Source organism: Phoxinus phoxinus, assembly GCF_949152265.1.
Source record: "Phoxinus phoxinus genome assembly, chromosome: 13".
Classification (NCBI taxonomy): domain Eukaryota; kingdom Metazoa; phylum Chordata; class Actinopteri; order Cypriniformes; family Leuciscidae; genus Phoxinus; species Phoxinus phoxinus.
The window spans coordinates 35681412-35702144 of NC_136888.1; the positions used below are offsets into that span (position 1 = coordinate 35681412).

Consider the following 20733-nt stretch of genomic DNA (forward strand, 5'->3'; position numbering starts at 1 on the left):
CCGGGTCAACACCACCTCAGACCGGGTCAACACCACCTCAGACCGGGTCAACACCACCTCAGACCGGGTCAACACCACCTCAGACCGGAGCAAAACCACCTCAGACCGGGTCAACACCACCTCAGACCGGGTTAAAACCACCTCAGACCGGGTTAAAACCACCTCAGACCGGGTCAACACCACCTCAGACCGGGTTAAAACCACCTCAGACCGGAGCAAAACCACCTCAGACCGGGTCAACACCACCTCAGACCGGGTTAAAACCACCTCAGACCGGGTCAACACCACCTCAGACCGGGTCAACACCACCTCAGACCGGGTTAAGCCCGCCTCCGAGCAGACAGACAGCAGGAGTCTGTGGGCTGAGACATCAACAGCCGCTGATGAGGAGGATGATGATGATGATGTCATGCTCGTGGCCGTGTACGAGGCCGAGCGCGCGCTGGAGGCCGGTCCGGAACCGGGCTTCGACCCGTCCGCGGGCCGCATCTGGATCTACCCCACGAACCTCCCGGTCCGGCAGTACCAGCTGCGGATCTGCGAGGCGGCTCTGCTGAGCAACACGCTGGTCTGCCTCCCCACCGGCCTGGGCAAGACCTTCATCGCCGCGGTCGTCATGTACAACTACTACCGCTGGTTCCCCGCGGGCAAGATCGTGTTCATGGCGCCCACGAAGCCCCTGGTGGCCCAGCAGATCCAGGCCTGCCACGGGGTCATGGGGATCCCGCAGCCGCACATGGCCGAGCTCACAGGTCAGAGGTCACGGCCCCCCAAAACACAAATACTTTAGTAAATCGAACGATAATTATAAAAAACTTTACCTTTTATACTTTTAAAAATGATAACAATATTGTGTCATTCTCAGTCATATTTGTTATTAAATAAGGCAGGAAGATATTATAATAAACACTAACATGATTGTGTGTGTGTGTGTGTGTGTGTGTTCCGCAGGCTCCACCGCAGCGCCGCACCGGCGAGAGCTGTGGAGGTCGAGGCGTGTGTTCTTCCTCACTCCTCAGGTGATGGTGAACGACCTGTGCCGGAACACCTGTCCGGCGGCTCAGGTGAAGTGTGTGGTGATCGACGAGGCCCACAAGGCCACCGGGAACCACGCGTACTGTCAGGTGACCCTTCCTTCCTTCCTCCCTCCTGACTGAAGCATGATGGGAACTCTCGTGCTGATGCTGTGCTCCTCCTTCAGGTGGTCCGTGAGCTGAGCAACCAGTCGCAGCGGTTCCGTGTGCTAGCGCTCAGCGCCACACCTGGAGGAGACGTCAAGGTGAGCCGCAGGATCATGCCAACCAATTTATTCATACATTTAATAAAATCTGTTTTGACAGGTTCTGAAGTTCAGTAATACTGCTCCACACACTCTCAGAAAGGGTAGTCAGCGTGTGTGTGTGTGTGTGTGCGCAGGCGGTGCAGCAGGTGATCTCGAACCTGCTGATCTCGCACATCGAGCTGCGCTCCGAGGACAGTGCTGATGTCCAGACGCACGTGCACCAGCGCAGCCTGGAGAAGATCGTGGTCCCGCTGGGAGAGTCGCTCACGGCCCACCAGACCCGCTACCTACAGGTGAGAGACTCCTCCAGCGCTTACAGCTCTTCTATGAATATGCAGATGAGCCCCGCCTCCACTCACTCACTCACTCAGAGATCCACTGGTGGACGATCACACGTTGATCTGATTGGTCAAGGTAGTGTGTGACGTCAGAAACACCAGCGATTTCAAACCGTGTTTTTGAGACTGTCTTTGGTTCACTGCAGTTTTAAGCAGAAAATACTCAGCAATGCTGTCCACTTATGAACTTACACATGGTGTGTGTTAAAGCAGATTAATATCTCCACATACACACATGGTGTGTGTTAAAGCAGATTAATAACTCCACATACACACATAAACTACAGTAAACGCTTGAGTTAAGGAAAGAAGGCTGGCTTGAAGTACGTTGAGAAGCGGGGGTGTGTTGAACCAATCAGAAGCTGTTCTGGTTATCCAGTGTCCAGGGTCTGGAGGTGCAGTGACGGCCTGTGGCTGTAGATGGCGCTGTGGCTGTGTTCGATGTTGACTTTGATATATCCTGAAGCCTAGACCTCAGGCCGGAGGATAGACTCGTATTGAAGTGTTGTGCAGATGAAAGTGAGGCTGTGATGGACAATGATGCGCTGAGAAGAGAAAATAAGCTTTAAGGCGAGACACGGCCGGCATAAACATTGGGGTTTTCCTTTTCACTGGTCAATTTAGAGATTTTGGGATATTTGTCTTCAATGACATGTCGTCTTTCAGACTTGTGCTGAAAAAAAATCCAAAATACACATTTAGGTCTTTATTTTACTACACTGTGTCTGTTTGCGTCTGTAGATTTCTCCGAAATTCAGCAAAAGTTGGCGTTGTAAATCATCCGCGATCTCTGTCTGCTTCCTTTAATCTCACACACACACACACCGCTGGAAAGCTCTCTCTCTCCTGTACAATGCCGTCGATCCAAATCTGGTCATTTCCTTTTACTCAGCAACCAATCGTGAAAGTACAATGGGCATTTAACCCTAAAAGCTAAATCTCATTGGCTGATGTCAATTTCTGACGCCGTGATTGGTTCAGAAGCATCACGTGACGCGCTCTGACACTCAGATGTGTGTGTTTGACTGTTTTTCTGCTCAGTTAAAGGCCATTAATGCTGTGTTTATAAGTTTTGATGTGATTTAGGTGGTTTGTATTGTTGTTGCTAATGATTTGATGAGATATTGTGTCAGTAAATAGTTGTTTCCACTAAAAAAGTAAGATTTTCTACATTACAAATCTTTAAATGCCTTTTTCTCAAAATGAGTTTGTCATTCTCCAGTATAAACATCTCAGCCGATGTACACCAAACTCTCCAGTTATACTACACCAAACTCTCCAGTTACACACTTAGCAGTATTCTGAAGATATGTTCAGAGGGATTTGTTAATAAATCATTCCTGGCCTGATTTATGTGATATTTTAATAAAAAAAATATGGCGAAACTCGATTTTTTAAGGCTATGGACAGTATATTTAGATTTCATAGGTCATGAAAGCATATCTCCTGAAATCCCTCTGAACATCTTTCATCTTGTGTGTAATCACAATGAAAAGAGTTTTGCACCTGGCTTTATCATATCTTCAGATCTATCTACCGGAAATATATGCAAAATTGCGCATATTTAATGAGCTAATGCCTAATTTGCATAATTAAACATACATTTCTAAAACTTGTAATACATTTTTTTATGAACTTGTGTAAGTAATCAACTGAGGAAGTTTCGTGGTGATATGTTATTTTAAAATGTTACCCTATTCACCCGTAGTGTCTCGCCTTAAGCAGCAGATATCATATTTCTCATATGAATTAATTTCCGTCAAACGCTGAGGGATGTGTCCTGGTGTCCGTCAGACGAAGGTCTGGTGTGTGTGTGTGTGTGTGTGTTCAGCTGTTGCTCCCTCTGCTGGTCACATGACTAGCTGTGCTTCCTCCACACGTCTGCTGTGATTTGTTCAGTGAGCAGGACTCCACAGGAATATTTGGGTTTATTCACATCTCACTGGAGCGCTGGAATGTTTCCGCTTGAGTTTGACCTCTGACCTCATTCAGCACTGCTTCATCCACAGCAGCCGAACCCCTCTGAGCGCGGGAGACACTTTAATTAACATTCAGCATGAAGGGGAAGTTGTGCACGTCTCTCCTCTAGTGTGTTGTATCTCGAGAGAAGCGCTTCAGAACAAGAACACATGTGGGCGGGGCTTGATTGTGTATGTGGGGGGATGATTGGATGGTCGTGGTCTGCTATTGGCTGATCTCATGTGAGTGACAGGTTGCTCCGCCCACATCATCAGAGAAGAGATGTTATTCTGATTTAAGATTATTAACACAATAATGATGTGCACACATAAATCATTTATAAGAGTCAATTATGATTTCATGGTGATTTTAATCTGTAATTATAATTTTTTTGGTCCAGAAATAGTGTTGTTTTTGTTGTGTAAAGTGATGACGCTCGAGTCGTATGGTGATCCCACAATAGTTTATTGAGATCAGAGCAGAAACATGGACAGAAGCTCACAGTGGCTGTAGTTTACACGGACATGAACTCTGAGCGCTAGATGAACACACACACTGATCGCGAGAGAGCGAGCCCCGCGTCTGTTGGCAAGTGCTTGTGGAGCTCGTTACTTCATCCAAACACACGTGTGTGTGTGTTTCATTCTGAAAACTCGTTCATCTCCCTGCATGTTTGACATCTGCACTTATAGAGGAATAACAGCGAAGGAAACATTAAAAAAATACTTTAAAATAGCACTATGACAATATATAATATATACGTATGTGTGTCTATTAGTGATTTGTTGACTACATGAGCATGATTTATAGAGCAGAACAGAGCGAGAGAGTGTTTGAATGTGTGTGTTTGAATGAATGAGTGTGTGTGTGTGTGTGTGTGTGTTTGAGTGAGTGAGTGAGTGATTGAGTGAGTGTGTGTTTGAATGTATGAGTGAGTGTGTGTGTGTGTGTTTGAATGAGTGCGTGTGTGTGTGTAAAAGTGGGAGTGAGTGTATGTTTAAGTGTGTGTGTGTGTGTGTGAAAGTGAGTGAGTGTGTACGTTTGAATGAATGAGTGAGTGTGTATGTGTACGTTTGAGTGTGTGTGTGTGTAAAAGTGAGAGTATACGTACGTTTGAATGAGTGTGTGTGTTTGTTTGAATGAGGGTGTGTATGTGTGTGTATGTTTGAGTGAGCGTGTGTGTGTAAAAGTGAGTGAGTGAGTGTGTGTGTGTGTGTGTAAAAGTGAGTGAGTGAGTACGTTTGAATGAGTGAGTGTGTATGTGTACGTTTGAGAGAGTGTGTGTGTAAAAGTGAGTATACGTACGTTTGAATGAGTGTGTGTGTTTGTTTGAATGAGGGTGTGTATGTGTGTGTATGTTTGAGTGTGTGTGTGTGTGTGTGTGTGTAAAAGTGAGAGTATACGTGCGTTTGAATGAGTGTGTGTGTGTATGTTTGAGTGAGTGTGTGTAAAAGTGAGTGAGTACGTTTGAGAGTGTGTGTGTGTGTGTGTGTAAAAGTGAGTGAGTGAGTGAGTGTGTATGTGTGTGAGTGTTTGAGTGTGTGTGTGTGTGAGATCAACGCATACACATGATTGTCTTGCAGCAACCGCGGTCAGAGTGACTCACTTCCTGTATTGGTGTGGGAGGAGCTTATAATCAGTGTTGTGCATATTAATGAGCTTCTGCTCGTGTTCATCAGACAGAGCTCACAAACATCAGACGACAGCGAGGAGCAGTGCTCATGGGTAATCAGGAACTAGGATGCTGAACCTGTTGTATGGTCTCTGAGAGGAGCAGAGGATTGTGGGTAAAGAGCAGCTCAAGGCCTCTCCAGGAACCAGATCTCGTTCTGCCGATTGGCCGCCGCTGGGTTGGTGTATCCGGCCACGATGAAGGAGTCGTTAACGCAGTCTCCCGGAGAGTCCAGAGCCTCGGCCAGGCCGCTGATCTCGTTAATGATGGACAGCTCGTTAGTGGCGCCCGCGAACGCCCTGAAACACACACGAGTCACATGACTAGTTTGTAGGGGTGCAATGGATCACAGTTGATCCGTACGGACCAGCGGTTCGGCACACACGTGATTCGCGGATTAACCGCTAAGTTTAACCTTGCCCTTGAACGTCCACACACAAACACACACACACACTCATTCAAACACACACACACACACACACAATGATGTCTGAACGCCCGTCCCTCACTACTGTGAGTTAGTGGGGATCGTTCAGAGACGGTTTCGCACCTGCTGTAGACGACGGTGTCGGGCCACTGCTCGATGGCGATCTCGGGGTCGTGGGGGCGCGGCGGCTGGCCCTGGTGCACCATGGGAAGGTAATACGCCACGGTGACGGCCCGGGACAGGGTCGTGTGCATCTCGTCGGTGCGGACCACAGTCACGATGGGGATGGTCATGCCCAGATAAGTCCCTGTGGATGGAGAGAGGAGCGTTAGGCTGTGGAGTAGAGGTCTTCTCGGCTCCTAAAACCTGCACCGACCCGAATCACTGCTTACCCAACCCCACGTGCATACATGTTTGTTTTTTTAAAGAAAAACCCGACCCGAAACAGACCCGATAAAATAAGACCCAAGTCCGACCCGACCTGGCGGCATTTCCTTTCGAACCCGACTGGACCCGAACGTAAGCGCAATGTACATCCATGGTCAGTGTGGTTTGACACGTGCTGGGGAAGAGACGGGTTCGGAAGAGCATTTTCAGAAGTGCTGGACAGAGACGAATTCATGTTTTTGTCTCTTTCGCAGGTCATGTTTTGAAAGACGAAGTCCTGTAGCTTACTAATGCAAGCTCTCCAAGCTACTATACTCTCCACTAGGGGTGTGCAAAGCAGCGGATATTTGTATCTGTATTGTTGAGGGGGGAAAAGTATTTGTATTTGTATTCGAGTAAAATTCAAAATAGGCGTACATTTTTTTTTATATATATATTTGTGTTCCCGAATACAAATATTTTTTTAAAGTATTTGTTCAAAATAAGTATTTGTAAAAAACACGTTATTTGTGCCTTTCCGAATACCGTATTCGGCTCCACCCCTACTCTCCACAGAACATAAAATTTTCATTTTATTTTATTTTTCGTGTTTGCATTTATGGGGAAAAAACAATGCAAGAACGTGACAGTTCTCGGTTACGGACGTGACCGCTCTGAAATCGGCAAACGTCTGCTTTAAAACTTTCACAGAGACTCAAACAGAAAGCACAAAGGCTTTCTTTAAAGTGAATTTCGTTTTGTGTATAATTGTATCTTAATTTTAATCAATGTCTCATCGACTAATTGCCTGGATTTCATAAATACTAAGTCAAGCAGATAATAGAAATCACGACGACACGGAGGCGCCGGAGCATGAACTGAAACTCAGCACAGCCTACTCGCCTCACAGACCTGAGAAATACATCTATTATCTACAGAACGCGTGAGGTCATACTTTTAAACAGAACAGATCAAAACGAAAGAAAACTAATCCGTATAAATGTGCATTTCTCTCTGCCGCGTTCACTCGTTCAGATCGCGAGTCAGCTTCGTCAACTTCATCTTTGCAGCCGACACAGAAAACACTTCTTTATTAATAAATCGGTATTTGCTTTCGATTCGAAATTTTTAGTTTAAAGTTGGACATTTCGAGCTTTATATAGAAATATTCATCATGTCTGTGAGGCTATACACTGTGTTTCAGGTCATTTTTGAGACGCGCTCCAGTTCACGCCGCGGAGACCATGAAAGCGCGCCCTGTTTGTTTTATTTTATTTTACAAAAGCACAATTCGGGTCTTCTCGGGTCCATTTGGAAAAGGCATATTTATTTTAAATTACCCGAGACCCGAAGCCACTAATACCGAACCGAACCCGACCCGTGTCCGAGACACCTGTCGGAGTTTTGGACCCGAACCCTCTCGGGTCGGACCCGTGAAGACCTCTACTGTGGAGAGTCCTGCGCTCACGGACCTGCTGTGTTCTGCTGGCAGATGAATCGCATGATCTTCATGAAGCCGTAGCAGATGCTCTGTTCATACGTGTCCTCGTGGACCGTGATGCAGGCCCAGTGCGCCTTCTCATAGCGCCGCTTCTCGTACACCACCTCCCCGCACTGCAACACACACACCAGAACATCAGGGTCAACACAGGAAGAGGTGCGTCACACATAAAGCACATGCACTTAAGGGTAGCTCACCCTAACATTACAATTCTCAAAATAGCTTCATTTGTTTAAAGCAGAACAAAGACATTTTTACAGGTTTGGAACAACATGAGAGAGTAAATGACAATTTTCATTTGAAAAGGTCAACTATCCCTTTGGTGCTTTTTGGCCGAAAATTTTTATATTCGTTATTTTTATTTTTTTTAATGTTTTACTTCATCGGAATGGTACGGAACTTGGTTTGGCACTTGTTGTGTGAACAGAGAAAAAAAATGTATGGTCATGATTGGAACAGGTTAAATGGTCCTGAGAAAATAGTCACACTTGTGCAGCTCGCGGTCAGAAATATCGCATTGCAATGGGCGGCTCGTCTCCACTGAGCGGTGCGGTACACTACGGTATGCAGTTATTTGCGTTTCCACTGTCAAAAGTTGTGAATGGCACCAAAATGCCACACCGTACCGTACTAAAGGGCGGAGCTAGCCTCGCTGCAGAACGCTGATTGGTTGACAGAGAATCGCTACAAGGGGAATGACAACATTAGAAGCGCCATTTTTTTTATATACAGTTGAAATATAATGCTACTGTTATTATTGTGTCACGAAATGTAGTTTTAAGAGTTTTTCAGGCGAGAATGTAGTTGTTTAAAGCTCAAATCTGTGGTTTATTTATAAAGATTTGATCCAGGTTATCAGCCTTCCCTCCGCTAGTCGTTCTGACGCCGCAACTGACGTCTCTGTAGTGGTTAATCATGAGCTATGACTCGTCTTGTGTAGACCTAATGGCGATCTCTGGTCTCGTGGATCTATCATCCGTTCCCTGGTCTATCGGTTTTGCTGAGGGCTAAATGAAGTTTCATATATTTAGGCTATTTAACTTTAGCGTTGTAGCGTTACGGTACGTTCACACGGGGCTTCAGCGTCAACGCTTGACGGAAGGCGTGGCTGAAGTTTGGCAGACGCCATGGTCATAGCAGCGTCAGCCAATGAAATTAGACAGGAATGACAGGATGAACGTGATGAACGTGATTGGCTGCCGCCTGGCTACTGTATTTGCATAGAGCGATCCTGATTGGCTGACGCTTCCGTCTGTGGCGCTTCACTGGCGTTGCTCGCGGCAGAAGTTGAAAAATTCTCAACTTCTGCCGCGAGCAACGCCAGTGAAGCGCCGCCGACGGATCCACAATCCTTTTCGGCAACGCTTGACGTCACCCATTCAAAGTCAATGGGAAGCGTTGACGCTGACGCCCCGTGTGAACGTACCGTTAGACTAGAGCGCTGAATTTGTATATTTGACTGAATTGTTTGCTTTATTTCTTATACCTTTTACTTATTTTACAATGGCTATTATTGATAAAACTGAAATTTAACAAAAAGAGATAGGGTTGAGTTTTGTCTTTATTTTATTACAAGATTATCTCTGTAATGTTGTTTATTGCAATGTGTACAAATGCACAATTTACTACCATAAAATCCCCTAAAAATACAAGATATTAAACAAAAAAAGTTATCAAACTAAAATATAGTGCATTCATTTAATTTCATAAAAAAATGATTTCAGTCACGCAAAGAGCACCAGAGGGTTAATAGTCTGTTCTGTAGATGCAATTGTTATGTAATAATTTGACAATCCAATTTGTGAAATACTTCAATTGCATCAGTTTGAACCGTTCTCATGTACTGACGCTTGTGTAGTCGATATTGATTTGACATTTACATTTATGCATTCAACACTTTTATTGCACTCATGCATTTAAAGTCGAGTATACTTCATCAGTTCATGCATTCCCTGGAGATCTAACCCATGAGCTGCTGTACTTTAGAGTTACAGTGATGTACTTGATCATAAAGAGTTATAGTTTAATAACTGAACCCGTGCCGGTGTTAAATGATGTGATTCATGTTTCACCTTTTGGAGTATTTTCTTACAGAACTCATCAGTATCTGCAGAGGCAATGAACACGTTACACAACAACAGACTTCTCATCTGACACAGTTCATAACATTCACTTTCTCCACATCTCTCTCATCTGGGGCGGTTGTTCAGTGCGTTTTTGCCTCGAGCTTTCGTTAGTTTCTGACCTGGATGGAAAGTGTCAATCAATGAAAGTGGGCGGAGTTTAATGGTTTTAGTACCCAATCAATCTGCACCATCCTCATTCATGCAGGTGTGTTTGATCACATGGATTATTCCTATTGGTTGTTTCCATCCACCTATTTTATGCACATTTTGGGATGTAAAAAAAAAAGGATGTCTGTGATTGGATAACTGGAGTAACCAGTGGACCAATGGCGTCGCAGCGTCTCTAATGATGGTTTGGTGTTTCTGAGAGTCGAAGTGTGTGATGAGAATGATGTGTGTAAGTCCCTCCAGAAGCGTCTCACACACACTCGTGTGTTCCCGAACACCAGATCCGAACGCTAGAGAACACGACAGCGGTGACTGAGTTCCTCTGACGCTCGACACACACTCGTTATGATGGACTTTATTACTGAGATTTGAGCCAATCTCCCAGGAAGTGATGATGATGTTCTTGTGAACACATGGGATGGAAACACTGCGTTATTCAGAAATGTTTATGCCATATTCCAGTTTTGGCATTCACAGCTTTGGTGATCTTGCTGGTGGTGATCTCTTAGCTGGTCTATTGTCACTGCATCACGTGACTCGCACACATCTGCTGAACGTGACCGCTGTCACACGGTTCACAGCTGTTTCTCTGAGGTCTTTGAGAACAGTGTTTGGTTCTTCTGCGGTACGTACCTTCTCCTTGCGTGTGAGGAGTGTGTAAGGAACCTGCTCCCGTGTGTGTGTGCCGTCGTTGTTGCTGGTGATCTGCTGGATGGGTTCGGCCATGTCTGTGAATCGAGGAGCAGATAGACATTACGTTTGTGTGCTCAAGCGACAGTTTCATAAGCAAGTAAATCTGCTGGTGCTCTTTGTAAACACTGCAAACCTGTATTAATACGTGTGTGCGATTATTCTACAATATTCACTCATGACAGTAAAATAGAGCCGTTCACACCAAGAACCATAACTATATTTGCGTCCACTAGAACCATAACGGTCTGTTTATTCTAAGCTCAGTGCGTCTTCACGCGTGTCATTTGGCCAATCACAGTCAAGATAACGGCAGCGCCCGCGCATCTGGCTGCAGCTTTCCCGCGAATTAATGGGAGTGATGCATCACGCGAGTCATTTGGCCAATCACAGTCAAGATAACAGCTGCAGCTTTCCCGCGGATGAATTCATGCTTTGGACACTGATTACTTTTGAGTTAAGTCCTGTTATCTGTCAACAATATAATTGTTTTCTCTAACGTTGTTGTTAGTTAACATGTTTAACATTAACGTTATATTGGTAAGTAAGTAAGCTTGTCGGCTAGTCAGCTAACGTGAGATCAGCAAATTGTGTTGTTACTGTTAGCCTACAATGTTAGTTCAATGTGAAGAATTGGCAAGGCTATCTCCTCCACTGCATTAGTGTTCATTTCGTTGACGAATAATTTTCATAATTTTCATCAACGACATTTTTCACAGTCGAAAACGAGACGATGAAGTAAATTATAAAAACTAGTTTAGAATGACGAAAATCTATTGACATTTTCGTCAACAAATAAACTAGTCGAAAATGTTAGATAGTGACGATTTGGGAAGCGATCCATTCAGAACTGATGTCCTGCGTTGGTGGTAGATGCGCACAAACTGTAACGAGCTGATGTAATTTACCCAGTGGGACACAAGTTGGCATGCGCTGCATGTCTCATCATCATGTCTCATCTTTTTATGCGCACACACCCGACCCGAAGCGTGCAGCCATAGACACCTATACAGCGCGCGAGTACTGAATTGAGCTCTGTGCCGTGTCTGAATGGACAAATACACACAACATTATGTCTAAATGTCGGTTTTGGAGAGTATTCAGGGGCCTCATTTATAAACGTTGCGTACGCAGCGCACAAAAGAAGGCGTACGCCACTCTCTACGCAATAATTGGTATTTATAAAAAGTAAACTTCACGGGAAAATGTGCGGTCCTTCACGCAAGCTCTGACCCAGGCGTACGCACAAAAACGGGTGAAATGAGAAATGGCGACACCGTCGGCAGATGGAAGAAACACGTGAAAGTGTGTGAAACTGTAGACCGTTGTGTAAAAGAAATGGGAATAGGCCTACTGCTGCCTCTCATAAATAACATGAAGACTTCACAATTCCTACAATTAACAGCCTACGCGAACACCCGTTTGATCGATCTGTAGTGTAAAACAAACAAAATGAAACGAAAATTACAACAGAAATGCAAATTAACACATATTTGCAAAAAGAAAAGTGAAATGTTCTGCAATAATATTGGCATTTTATGCAATTCATCCTCATAAATAATATGGTAAACACAACGAAATAATGTACAAAACTGATATTCTCGTCAATGTGTCCGTCTGGCGGAGCAGATATGCAATTATAGACAGATAGATAGATAGATAGATAGATAGATAGATAGATAGATAGATGTAGACTATTAATTGTCCACTGGGGAAAGTTGTTTTCATAGTAAAAAAAAATTAATCAGCTACGGAATCATAGTAGGCTAGCCTTTAGTTTGTTTTATTTTTGATAAAATAACGTATGACGTATGTCTCAACCATTCAGAAAGCTGCAAGAAATGACATTTGCACTGAACTATTTCCCATTTCCACGTAGATTATTACAGAAATCTGTAGCTTGTCAGATGCAATTAAATGGATGGAAATAAAATGCCCCATCACAATGCGTAATGACGCACAATGGCTGATCTTGTCCGACCATTTCTTTTTTGTTTCGGCCACGGTCCGTTGTGAGGCTACAGCATTAACGGCGTCTACAACCTTTTGCCACTCAAGTGCCTTTTTGGCATTAGTAATGCCCACACTGTGCCCTCAAAACAGCATCTCCTCTTTTCCACCTCGCCAACGAACTTCACATTGAGTGAAGTTACTTTTTTTTTTTTTTCCTCTCTGTGTTTGCCATGATTTCGCAATCGATGAATATTAACTTGTGGGCGTTTCACAGATTATTTATGGGCAACTAGGGGCGTGACATGAAGCCGCAAAAGCTGCGCTACATTTAGAATTGATTGTGATTTATTAAGGGAAAACTGCGTAGGATGTGCGTGCGCACGGTTTTATAAATCCGAATATTTCTGTGCGTACGCACGTCCTATGTTTCATCCGTACGCCACTTCTGACGCAAATCCTACGCAAAGTTTTATAAATGAGGCCCCAGGTAAATTATGTCGGTTATATCTTAAACAGTTGTGAGTGTAGGCCTGTCGGATGTGCAATTCTGGATCCGCATGTCATTGGAAATGATCCGATGTCTTAAAGTGACAGTGGGTAATACGTTAAACCTAATGCGGTCTGTGTCCTTACTATTGATCAAGCAACAAAAGAAAAAGAAAAGCATTCACTGCTCGTTAATAGCTTTAAAGGGATAGTTCACTTTCAAATTAAAAATCTGTCATCATTTACTCACCCTCAAGTTGTTTCAAACCTGTATTAATTTATTTCTTCTGCTGAACACAAAGAAAGATATTTAGAAGAATGTCAGTAACCAGACAGTAGTCTGTACCCATTGACTTCCATAGTAGGAAAAAAAATACTATGGAAGTCAATGGGTACAGACTACTGTCTGGTTACTGACATTCTTCTAAATATCTTTCTTTGTGTTCAGCAGAAGAAATAAATTAATACAGGTTTGAAACAACTTGAGGGTGAGTAAATGATGACAGATTTTTAATTTGAAAGTGAACTATCCCTTTAAGGATTAATTATATTTCATTCATTTAAATATGTCTGCTTGAAAGAATAAAAAATGATGTATGCAAGTAGTTATAAAGAATGCATATATCATTAATTGAAAAGAAGACTGTGTTCTACTTTAGGAAAAGTGGTTTTTATTTATTTTAAGAATTTTTAAGTCACAGTAGTTAAATCTGTATCTGTACATATGTTCAAACTTTAAAATCAATATATTTACAGCCTACAGGTTAATAGATGTTTTATCCGGGAGTATATGGGTTTGGAAATTTGAGAGACATTCTAAAGTAAAACGGGCCCTTGAAAGGCTTGCCCAGGCCAAAAGACAAAACAAATTATATTATACCTTAACACTAGATCAGCTTTATTAAGGTTGTTTTATGTTCAGTGAAGAAGTTTTTGAAGAAAATAATTCAAAAACACAACATTTTCTTGAGGTAAAACAACTATACATTTATTAACACAATAAATGTATAGTTGTTTTACCTCAAGAAAATGTTGTGTTTGGGGGGGGGGGGGGGTGTAATGTGTCACCTTTTTCAGGCCTTCTGAGTTTGCAGGTATGGTTTAATTATACTTTATAAATAGATTGAGATTACAGTTCCTGCTTCATCTAACTGAACAGATGAGAACCGTGCACAACAGTCAAACATTTGGAAATATTCAAAATTACAGTAAAACAGTGAAATATTATTATAATGTAGATCATCAGTTCTCTATGTGAATATATAGTAAAGTGTAATTTATTCCTGTGATCAAAGCTGAATTTATCATCATTACTCCAGTCTTCAGTGTCACATGATCCTCCAGAAATCAGTGTAATATGATGATCTGATGCTCAAGACACATTTATGATTATTATTAGTGTTGAACACTAGATTTATGTGAAAATGTCATACATTTTATTTTTCAGGATTCTTTGAACAAAGTTCAACACGTTTATTTTAATATTTTGTAACATTAAAAACTTAATTTAATCACATTTATTCATCAAGGATGCATTAAATTATTAAATTCTTTCTTTTTTTAAGATCTTACTGAGCCTAAACTTTTGAATGGTAGTGATTTCATGATTTACACAAAAATATCAATATGATAATAATCAACTGTATCTTGATCAGAATGATTTCTGAAGGATCATGTGACACTCATGTGAATTACACTTGACTATATATTCACATCAGTGATGCGCGGGTTGATCCAAAATGAGTGGATGCCTGCGGTCACCCGCGGTTACGAGTCATCCAAAAATATTTTTAATGATATTCGGGTCGCGGTCGGTCGGGTCGTTTGAAATAAAGATGCCAATTAAACCTTTAATTTATATAGTACTAGAAACAATGTTCTATGAAATACACAGGCCTACGCTTTATTGGCTGAGTAACTGCGCGAGGATGACGACGAGCTCAGTCTGCAGATGAACGTGGGAAATCCTTATTTACCTTTTGAATGTTGAGCGCGTTATTAACTTTTGAATAAAAGCTGACGCGGGACAAAATGCCCGATTTCCCAACACGTTGAACTGAGCAATGCCATTGTGCCATTTTAATAGGCTACTTTTAAACGCATAGCTCAGTAATGCCAGTTTATGTATTTGCTGAGAGGGGGCGGGGGGGATTTGTGTTGGGAAAGTCGGGAGAGACGCACACTTCGATTAGACTGGATACACACATGCAGAATCTTAATTGTTAAGAAAATGAAACGAAATGAATAAATCAAGCCTTTATTGCATAACACTGGCGATATCGTACAGCATTCAGAAGAATGTGCACCCGCACCCCTAGTTCCTGCGGCTACGGCCCAATGACGCTACGATGAGCATTTACTTCTTTTAAAGAATGCGGGTCGGGTACTATATTTTCTTCTTCTTTGTGTGCGGGCCGAGTTGCGGGCGGGTTAGTTGAAAACGTCGGTCAGGTGCGGGTTGTTTATACATTGACCCGCGCATCACTGGTTCACATAGAGAACAGCAGATTTACTTCATAATGATATTTCTCTGTTTTTACTGTTCTAGTATTGCTGGAGGGGCAGAGTGTGTGTCGGGCATTAGTTGTGCGGTGTGTACAGCGGGACACTAATGAGCAGCGACAGCAAACACTCCAGTGCACTTCACTGACCCCACGAGATCTGTTTATCATGATGTGAACAGACGAGGTGTGTGTGTGTGTGTGTGTGTGTGGATCAGAATCCCTCCAGCTATAAAGCTTGACTTCAGGAGTTAGTGTTGAGATGAACCGAACTCATTCTTCCTGCACGAGAGTGTCTGTATTATAGGCCTTCGCGATCATTGATTGATTGTCAGATCGTGGTCATTCCATCCCGTCCTAAATATCGCCACAATCACTCTGCAGTTCAAACTAACTTTACGAGTTTAAGGTTTGTATGTTTAATCAGTGTGCATAATCATATGGGCCTCTTTTATTATAATATCTTAATATATTATATATGATTCTAGGGCTGGGCGATATGACCAAAATCTCATATCACGATATAAGTCATCTCATATCCCGATAACGATATATATCACGATATAGTACCTTTTCTGTAAATTCAATCAATTAATAATTTATATATATAATTACTACATGGAAAATACTTTTAGCATAGGCTATATCAAATAAAAGAAAAGTTGATATATATATATATATATATATTGAGTATATATTAAGTATATCCTCAAAAATGTTTTTTATATATATATTTTATATTCTCAAAAAAAATTTTTGATTAAGAATTTAGAAATATAAAATATGAACGAAATATAAAACACTTTTCAAAAACAAATGATTACAGGCCCAACATAAAATATTGCTATAAAATACCAAATGTAAAAATTCAATGGAAGATGTTTAAAATGTAGCAGAAATCAGGGCTCTGAACCTGTTCAATGAACGAAAACAAACAAACGAAATTTTGACAGGAGCATAACCAGAAACGGAAACCAAATTCAATTTAATCGTTCTGAACAGACACGCTTATTTGAAATGGCCATTAACCGGTTAACAACGTTATTTTATCGTTCTGTTAACTATTTTAATTTGCCAGTCAACCAATCATGAATTCAAATAGTACAGACTGAGCAAATGTGATATTGACGCGCATAGCCTATCCAACGTGAGTGAAATGCCCATGCTCAGCTGTCAGTCATCATTGATAAGTCGCAATGGGAATGCGCTGGCGTTAGTTTTCCAAACTGTATGTCACCAACTGTCAAGAAATTAGGCCTACATTTCAGTGAAAATGAATAGCAGGTAATATGCAACTTTTTGTTTTTTGAAACCAGCGAAAATTGCAGGATAGTATAGATTAGAACATGGATCCACACAACGTCACATCACACACTTAAAGCGCTTCTGTGAACGGAGAAAACAGAATAAAGCTAAATATATAAAACTAATATATAGGCCTATATACGAAATATAGGCTATTTGCCTTAAATAATTACAGATTAACAAAACGAAAGGAAGAATTTTGCTGAGCTTCGGATCATGCGACAGGTTCCAAAGTCCACAAAAAGGAAACCGAGATGTTAGAAAAGGGAATCGAGCTTGTTTTCTGTATTTTACGGCTTTACAGTTTTGAATCATTTCTTGCTTATCCGTATGATGACCATAAATTACGGAGTAACAGGTTCCTGTTCCTGTGATCGCGCCGACGCTTCACGGCACGCGCACACGTTCTTGCATTGCTAACTTGACATAGCAGCATGTTCATTATCAAAATATAATAGTCAACCAAACATAGAAATTTTACCAATTTAGGAACGAGCTCCTCGGTTTGTCCTGGCTGGTCCTGCTAACACCCGGTTCTCCCTTCGCCATGTTATTCACGTTTCTGCCATTCTCATGGCGGCGTGTAAGATTCATAGACGGTAAGATTGCAGTCCTCCAAATGATGAAAAAGTTTTGCCGTAAACAATGTTTTTTGCGACACCACGATATGAACGATAGAGCATAATATGAATCGATAGACTTTTTATATCGTCCATCCGATATATATCGTCATATCGCACAGCCCTATATGATTCCTGGAAGAAGAAAAACACTGTAAGTGACAAATCTAATGAAATCGATCTCAATTATTTGTATGATGGTTAATCATCTGCACAAAATTCATGACTAATTGATCTCTAGGTCAGTGCTAATTCTAAATATACGATTGCTCATTCCTGTTGCCTCATAATGCATTAATGTTTCAGTGCATGTAGAAATGAACATTAACCTAGATTAATAAATGCTGCACAAGTGATCTTGCCTAATAATGAATGTATTAACCGGAGCGTATTGTGTTGATCACATGATTGTGCTCGATGCGGTCTCCGGTCTGATCTGATCAGCGAGTCTCGCACTGTAATATCATGGGCCGCGGTGTAAAGCGCTTTACTGGACTGGATTTAGAAAGGCCCGGTCTGGATAATCTCAGCACACACACACACACACACCACCCGATTACACGTCAAACACAACCCCGTCACAGAGCGCTGAGTGTTCGGCAGGACGCTCACCGTGAAGTGAACCTGTGTGTCTGATATGGAGAACAGAACTCAAGCTGATAATCTGCTGAACTGGGTCAGGACAGCCCGCCTGCAGCCCCAGTGCATCATGGGAAATCCTCCCTGCCTCAGCGATAGTCACGCAAATCTGCCGGATCCATACGAGGAAGAGCTCGGATCGTGTCAGACGCGTGTGTGTTCACCGCACGACAGCGGTGTGTGTTCACCGCACGACAGCGGTGTGTGTGTTCACCGCACGACAGCGGTGTGTGTGTTCACCGCACGACAGCGGTGTGTGTGTTCACCGCACGACAGCGGTGTGTGTGTTCACCGCACGACAGCGGTGTGTGTGTTCACCGCACGACAGCGGTGTGTGTGTTCACCGCACGACAGCGGTGTGTGTGTTCACCGCACGACAGCGGTGTGTGTGTTCACCGCACGACAGCGGTGTGTGTGTTCACCGCACAACAGCGGTGTGTGTGTTCACCGCACGACAGCGGTGTGTGTGTTCACCGCACGACAGCGGTGTGTGTGTTCACCGCACGACAGCGGTGTGTGTGTTCACCGCACGACAGCGGTGTGTGTGTTCACCGCACGACAGCGGTGTGTGTTCACCGCACGACAGCGGTGTGTGTGTTCACCGCACGACAGCGGTGGGTGTGTTCACCGCACGACAGCGGTGTGTGTGTTCACCGCACGACAGCGGTGTGTGTGTTCACCGCACGACAGCGGTGTGTGTGTTCACCGCACGACAGCGGTCTGTGTGTTCACCGCACGACAGCGGTCTGTGTGTTCACCGCACGACAGCGGTGTGTGTGTTCACCGCACGACAGCGGTGTGTGTGTTCACCGCACGACAGCGGTGTGTGTGTTCACCGCACGACAGCGGTCTGTGTGTTCACCCCAACAGGCCGACAGGTGTGTGTTCACCGCACGACAGCGGTGTGTGTGTTCACCGCACGGACAGCGGTCTGTGTGTTCACCGCACGACAGCGGTCTGTGTGTTCACCGCACGACAGCGGTGTGTGTGTTCACCGCACGACAGCGGTGTGTGTGTCACCGCACGACAGCGGTGTGTGTGTTCACCGCACGACAGCGGTGTGTGTGTTCACCGCACGACAGCGGTGTGTGTGTTCACCGCACGACAGCGGTCTGTGTGTTCACCGCACGACAGCGGTGTGTGTGTGTTCACCGCACGACAGCGGTCTGTGTGTTCACGCACGACAGCGGTGTGTGTGTGTTCACCGCACGACAGCGGTGTGTGTGTGTTCACCGCACGACAGCGGTGTGTGTGTGTTCACCGCACGACAGCGGTGTGTGTGTGTTCACCGCACGACAGCGGTGTGTGTGTGTTCACCGCACGACAGCGGTCTGTGTGTTCACCGCACGACAGCGGTGTGTGTGTGTGTTCACCGCACGACAGCGGTGTGTGTGTTCACCGCACGACAGCGGTGTGTGTGTTCACCGCACGACAGCGGTGTGTGCACGGGTCCGGTTTCAGAGCGATTAGTCTTTTCATAACTAGACTAGGGGAAAGACAACTAGTGTTTACTTTATTGCACTTTATCTGTGAGTGTCTGTAGACTTCAATCTGTGGTGAGTTTGAGTCAGAAAACTGCAGATTTACACACACCAGACTTTACAGTTTTATTCATATCTATATTCTGAAGGCTTGCTCATATGTGACCCTGGACCACAACACCAGTCACATGGGGCAATTTTTTTAAATTGAGTTTTATACAACATATGTGAAGCTGGATAAATAATCTCTCCACTGATGTGTGGTTTGTTAGGATAGGACAATATTTGGTCGAGACACAACTATTGAAAATCTGGAATCTGAGGAGCAAAAAAATGGAAACATTGAGAAAATCTCCTTTAAAGTTGTGCATTTATGTTCACGATTGTGCTGCATTCACTCACACAAATACATGTTTTATATATTTACGGTAGGACATTTACTAAATATCTTCATGGACCATGATCTTAATATCCTCATGATTTTGGGCATAAAAGAAAAATGGATAATTTTGACTCATACGCTGTACAGTTGGTATTGCCACAGATATACCCGTGCGGCTCCAGACTGGTGTTAGGGGTCCAGGGTCACATGATGTCCTTCCCCCTTTTAACATCTCAAACATGGTGAAAATGTGTTTATCTGTTGACAGTATTTTCTGATTTATGGAGTGATAAAAAGGGAAAACTAACTTAATATGTCAACAAAATCAAACCAGAATTATGAGCCTGACTTTATCAAATGTTCACATTTCTGTTCTGGAAATCAGAACTAATGGAGCTAATAGTCGGCGAGACGAGGCTTATTGACCAAGATTGTATTAGTCGTTATGCCAAGTTCACGATTTTAGCCCAGATTTTTCCGAAATCACTGACAAATGCACAAAATCAGAGGCAAATCTGCTGTGTGAGGAGTTCTGACTGAAGCTTACATCGCCGATGCCCTACAGCCAATGAGAGCGCACGACACAGGGCAGTGGGAAGTCATTAATTATAGACCAGAATATCTGTATTTTAACAGAAATAAAGCACAAAGATTTGCTTGACCAGCAGCACAGTGCCAAATGTATTTCTTTATTAACCTCCGCGTCTCCCCAACCATTCCCTCGTCCGTTTCCCGTTCACTGTAAATCAGCGCACAGACCGTTTGGATCGCGAGCTTCTTGCTGGCTATCATTTTTAATAACAAGTCCAGTCTCACGCACGCGTTTGACATGAGCTA

At 43.4% G+C, this 20733-nt stretch overlaps 2 protein-coding genes across 4 annotated transcripts in view; one reads left to right on the plus strand and one right to left on the minus strand.

Annotated features, from left to right (window-relative positions):
* The first annotated feature begins 270 nt into the window (after positions 1–270).
* Positions 271–20733, plus strand: part of fancm (FA complementation group M) — a 52788-nt gene continuing 32325 nt past the window's right edge. For all 3 annotated transcript variants that reach the window (XM_079633409.1, XM_079633410.1, XM_079633411.1), the window contains exons 1-4: positions 271–752; positions 952–1124; positions 1202–1279; positions 1417–1575. In XM_079633409.1, the coding sequence (XP_079489535.1) occupies positions 410–752; positions 952–1124; positions 1202–1279; positions 1417–1575 (753 nt within the window). In that variant the 5' untranslated portion in view covers positions 271–409. The remainder of the gene's footprint in view (positions 753–951; positions 1125–1201; positions 1280–1416; positions 1576–20733) is intronic.
* Positions 4026–20733, minus strand: part of soul3 (heme-binding protein soul3) — an 18625-nt gene continuing 1917 nt past the window's right edge. The window contains exons 2-5 of the mRNA XM_079633419.1: positions 10473–10567; positions 7517–7658; positions 5802–5985; positions 4026–5550 (exon numbers count right to left, since the gene is read on the minus strand). Of these exons, the coding sequence (XP_079489545.1) occupies positions 5379–5550; positions 5802–5985; positions 7517–7658; positions 10473–10567 (593 nt within the window). The 3' untranslated portion in view covers positions 4026–5378. The remainder of the gene's footprint in view (positions 5551–5801; positions 5986–7516; positions 7659–10472; positions 10568–20733) is intronic.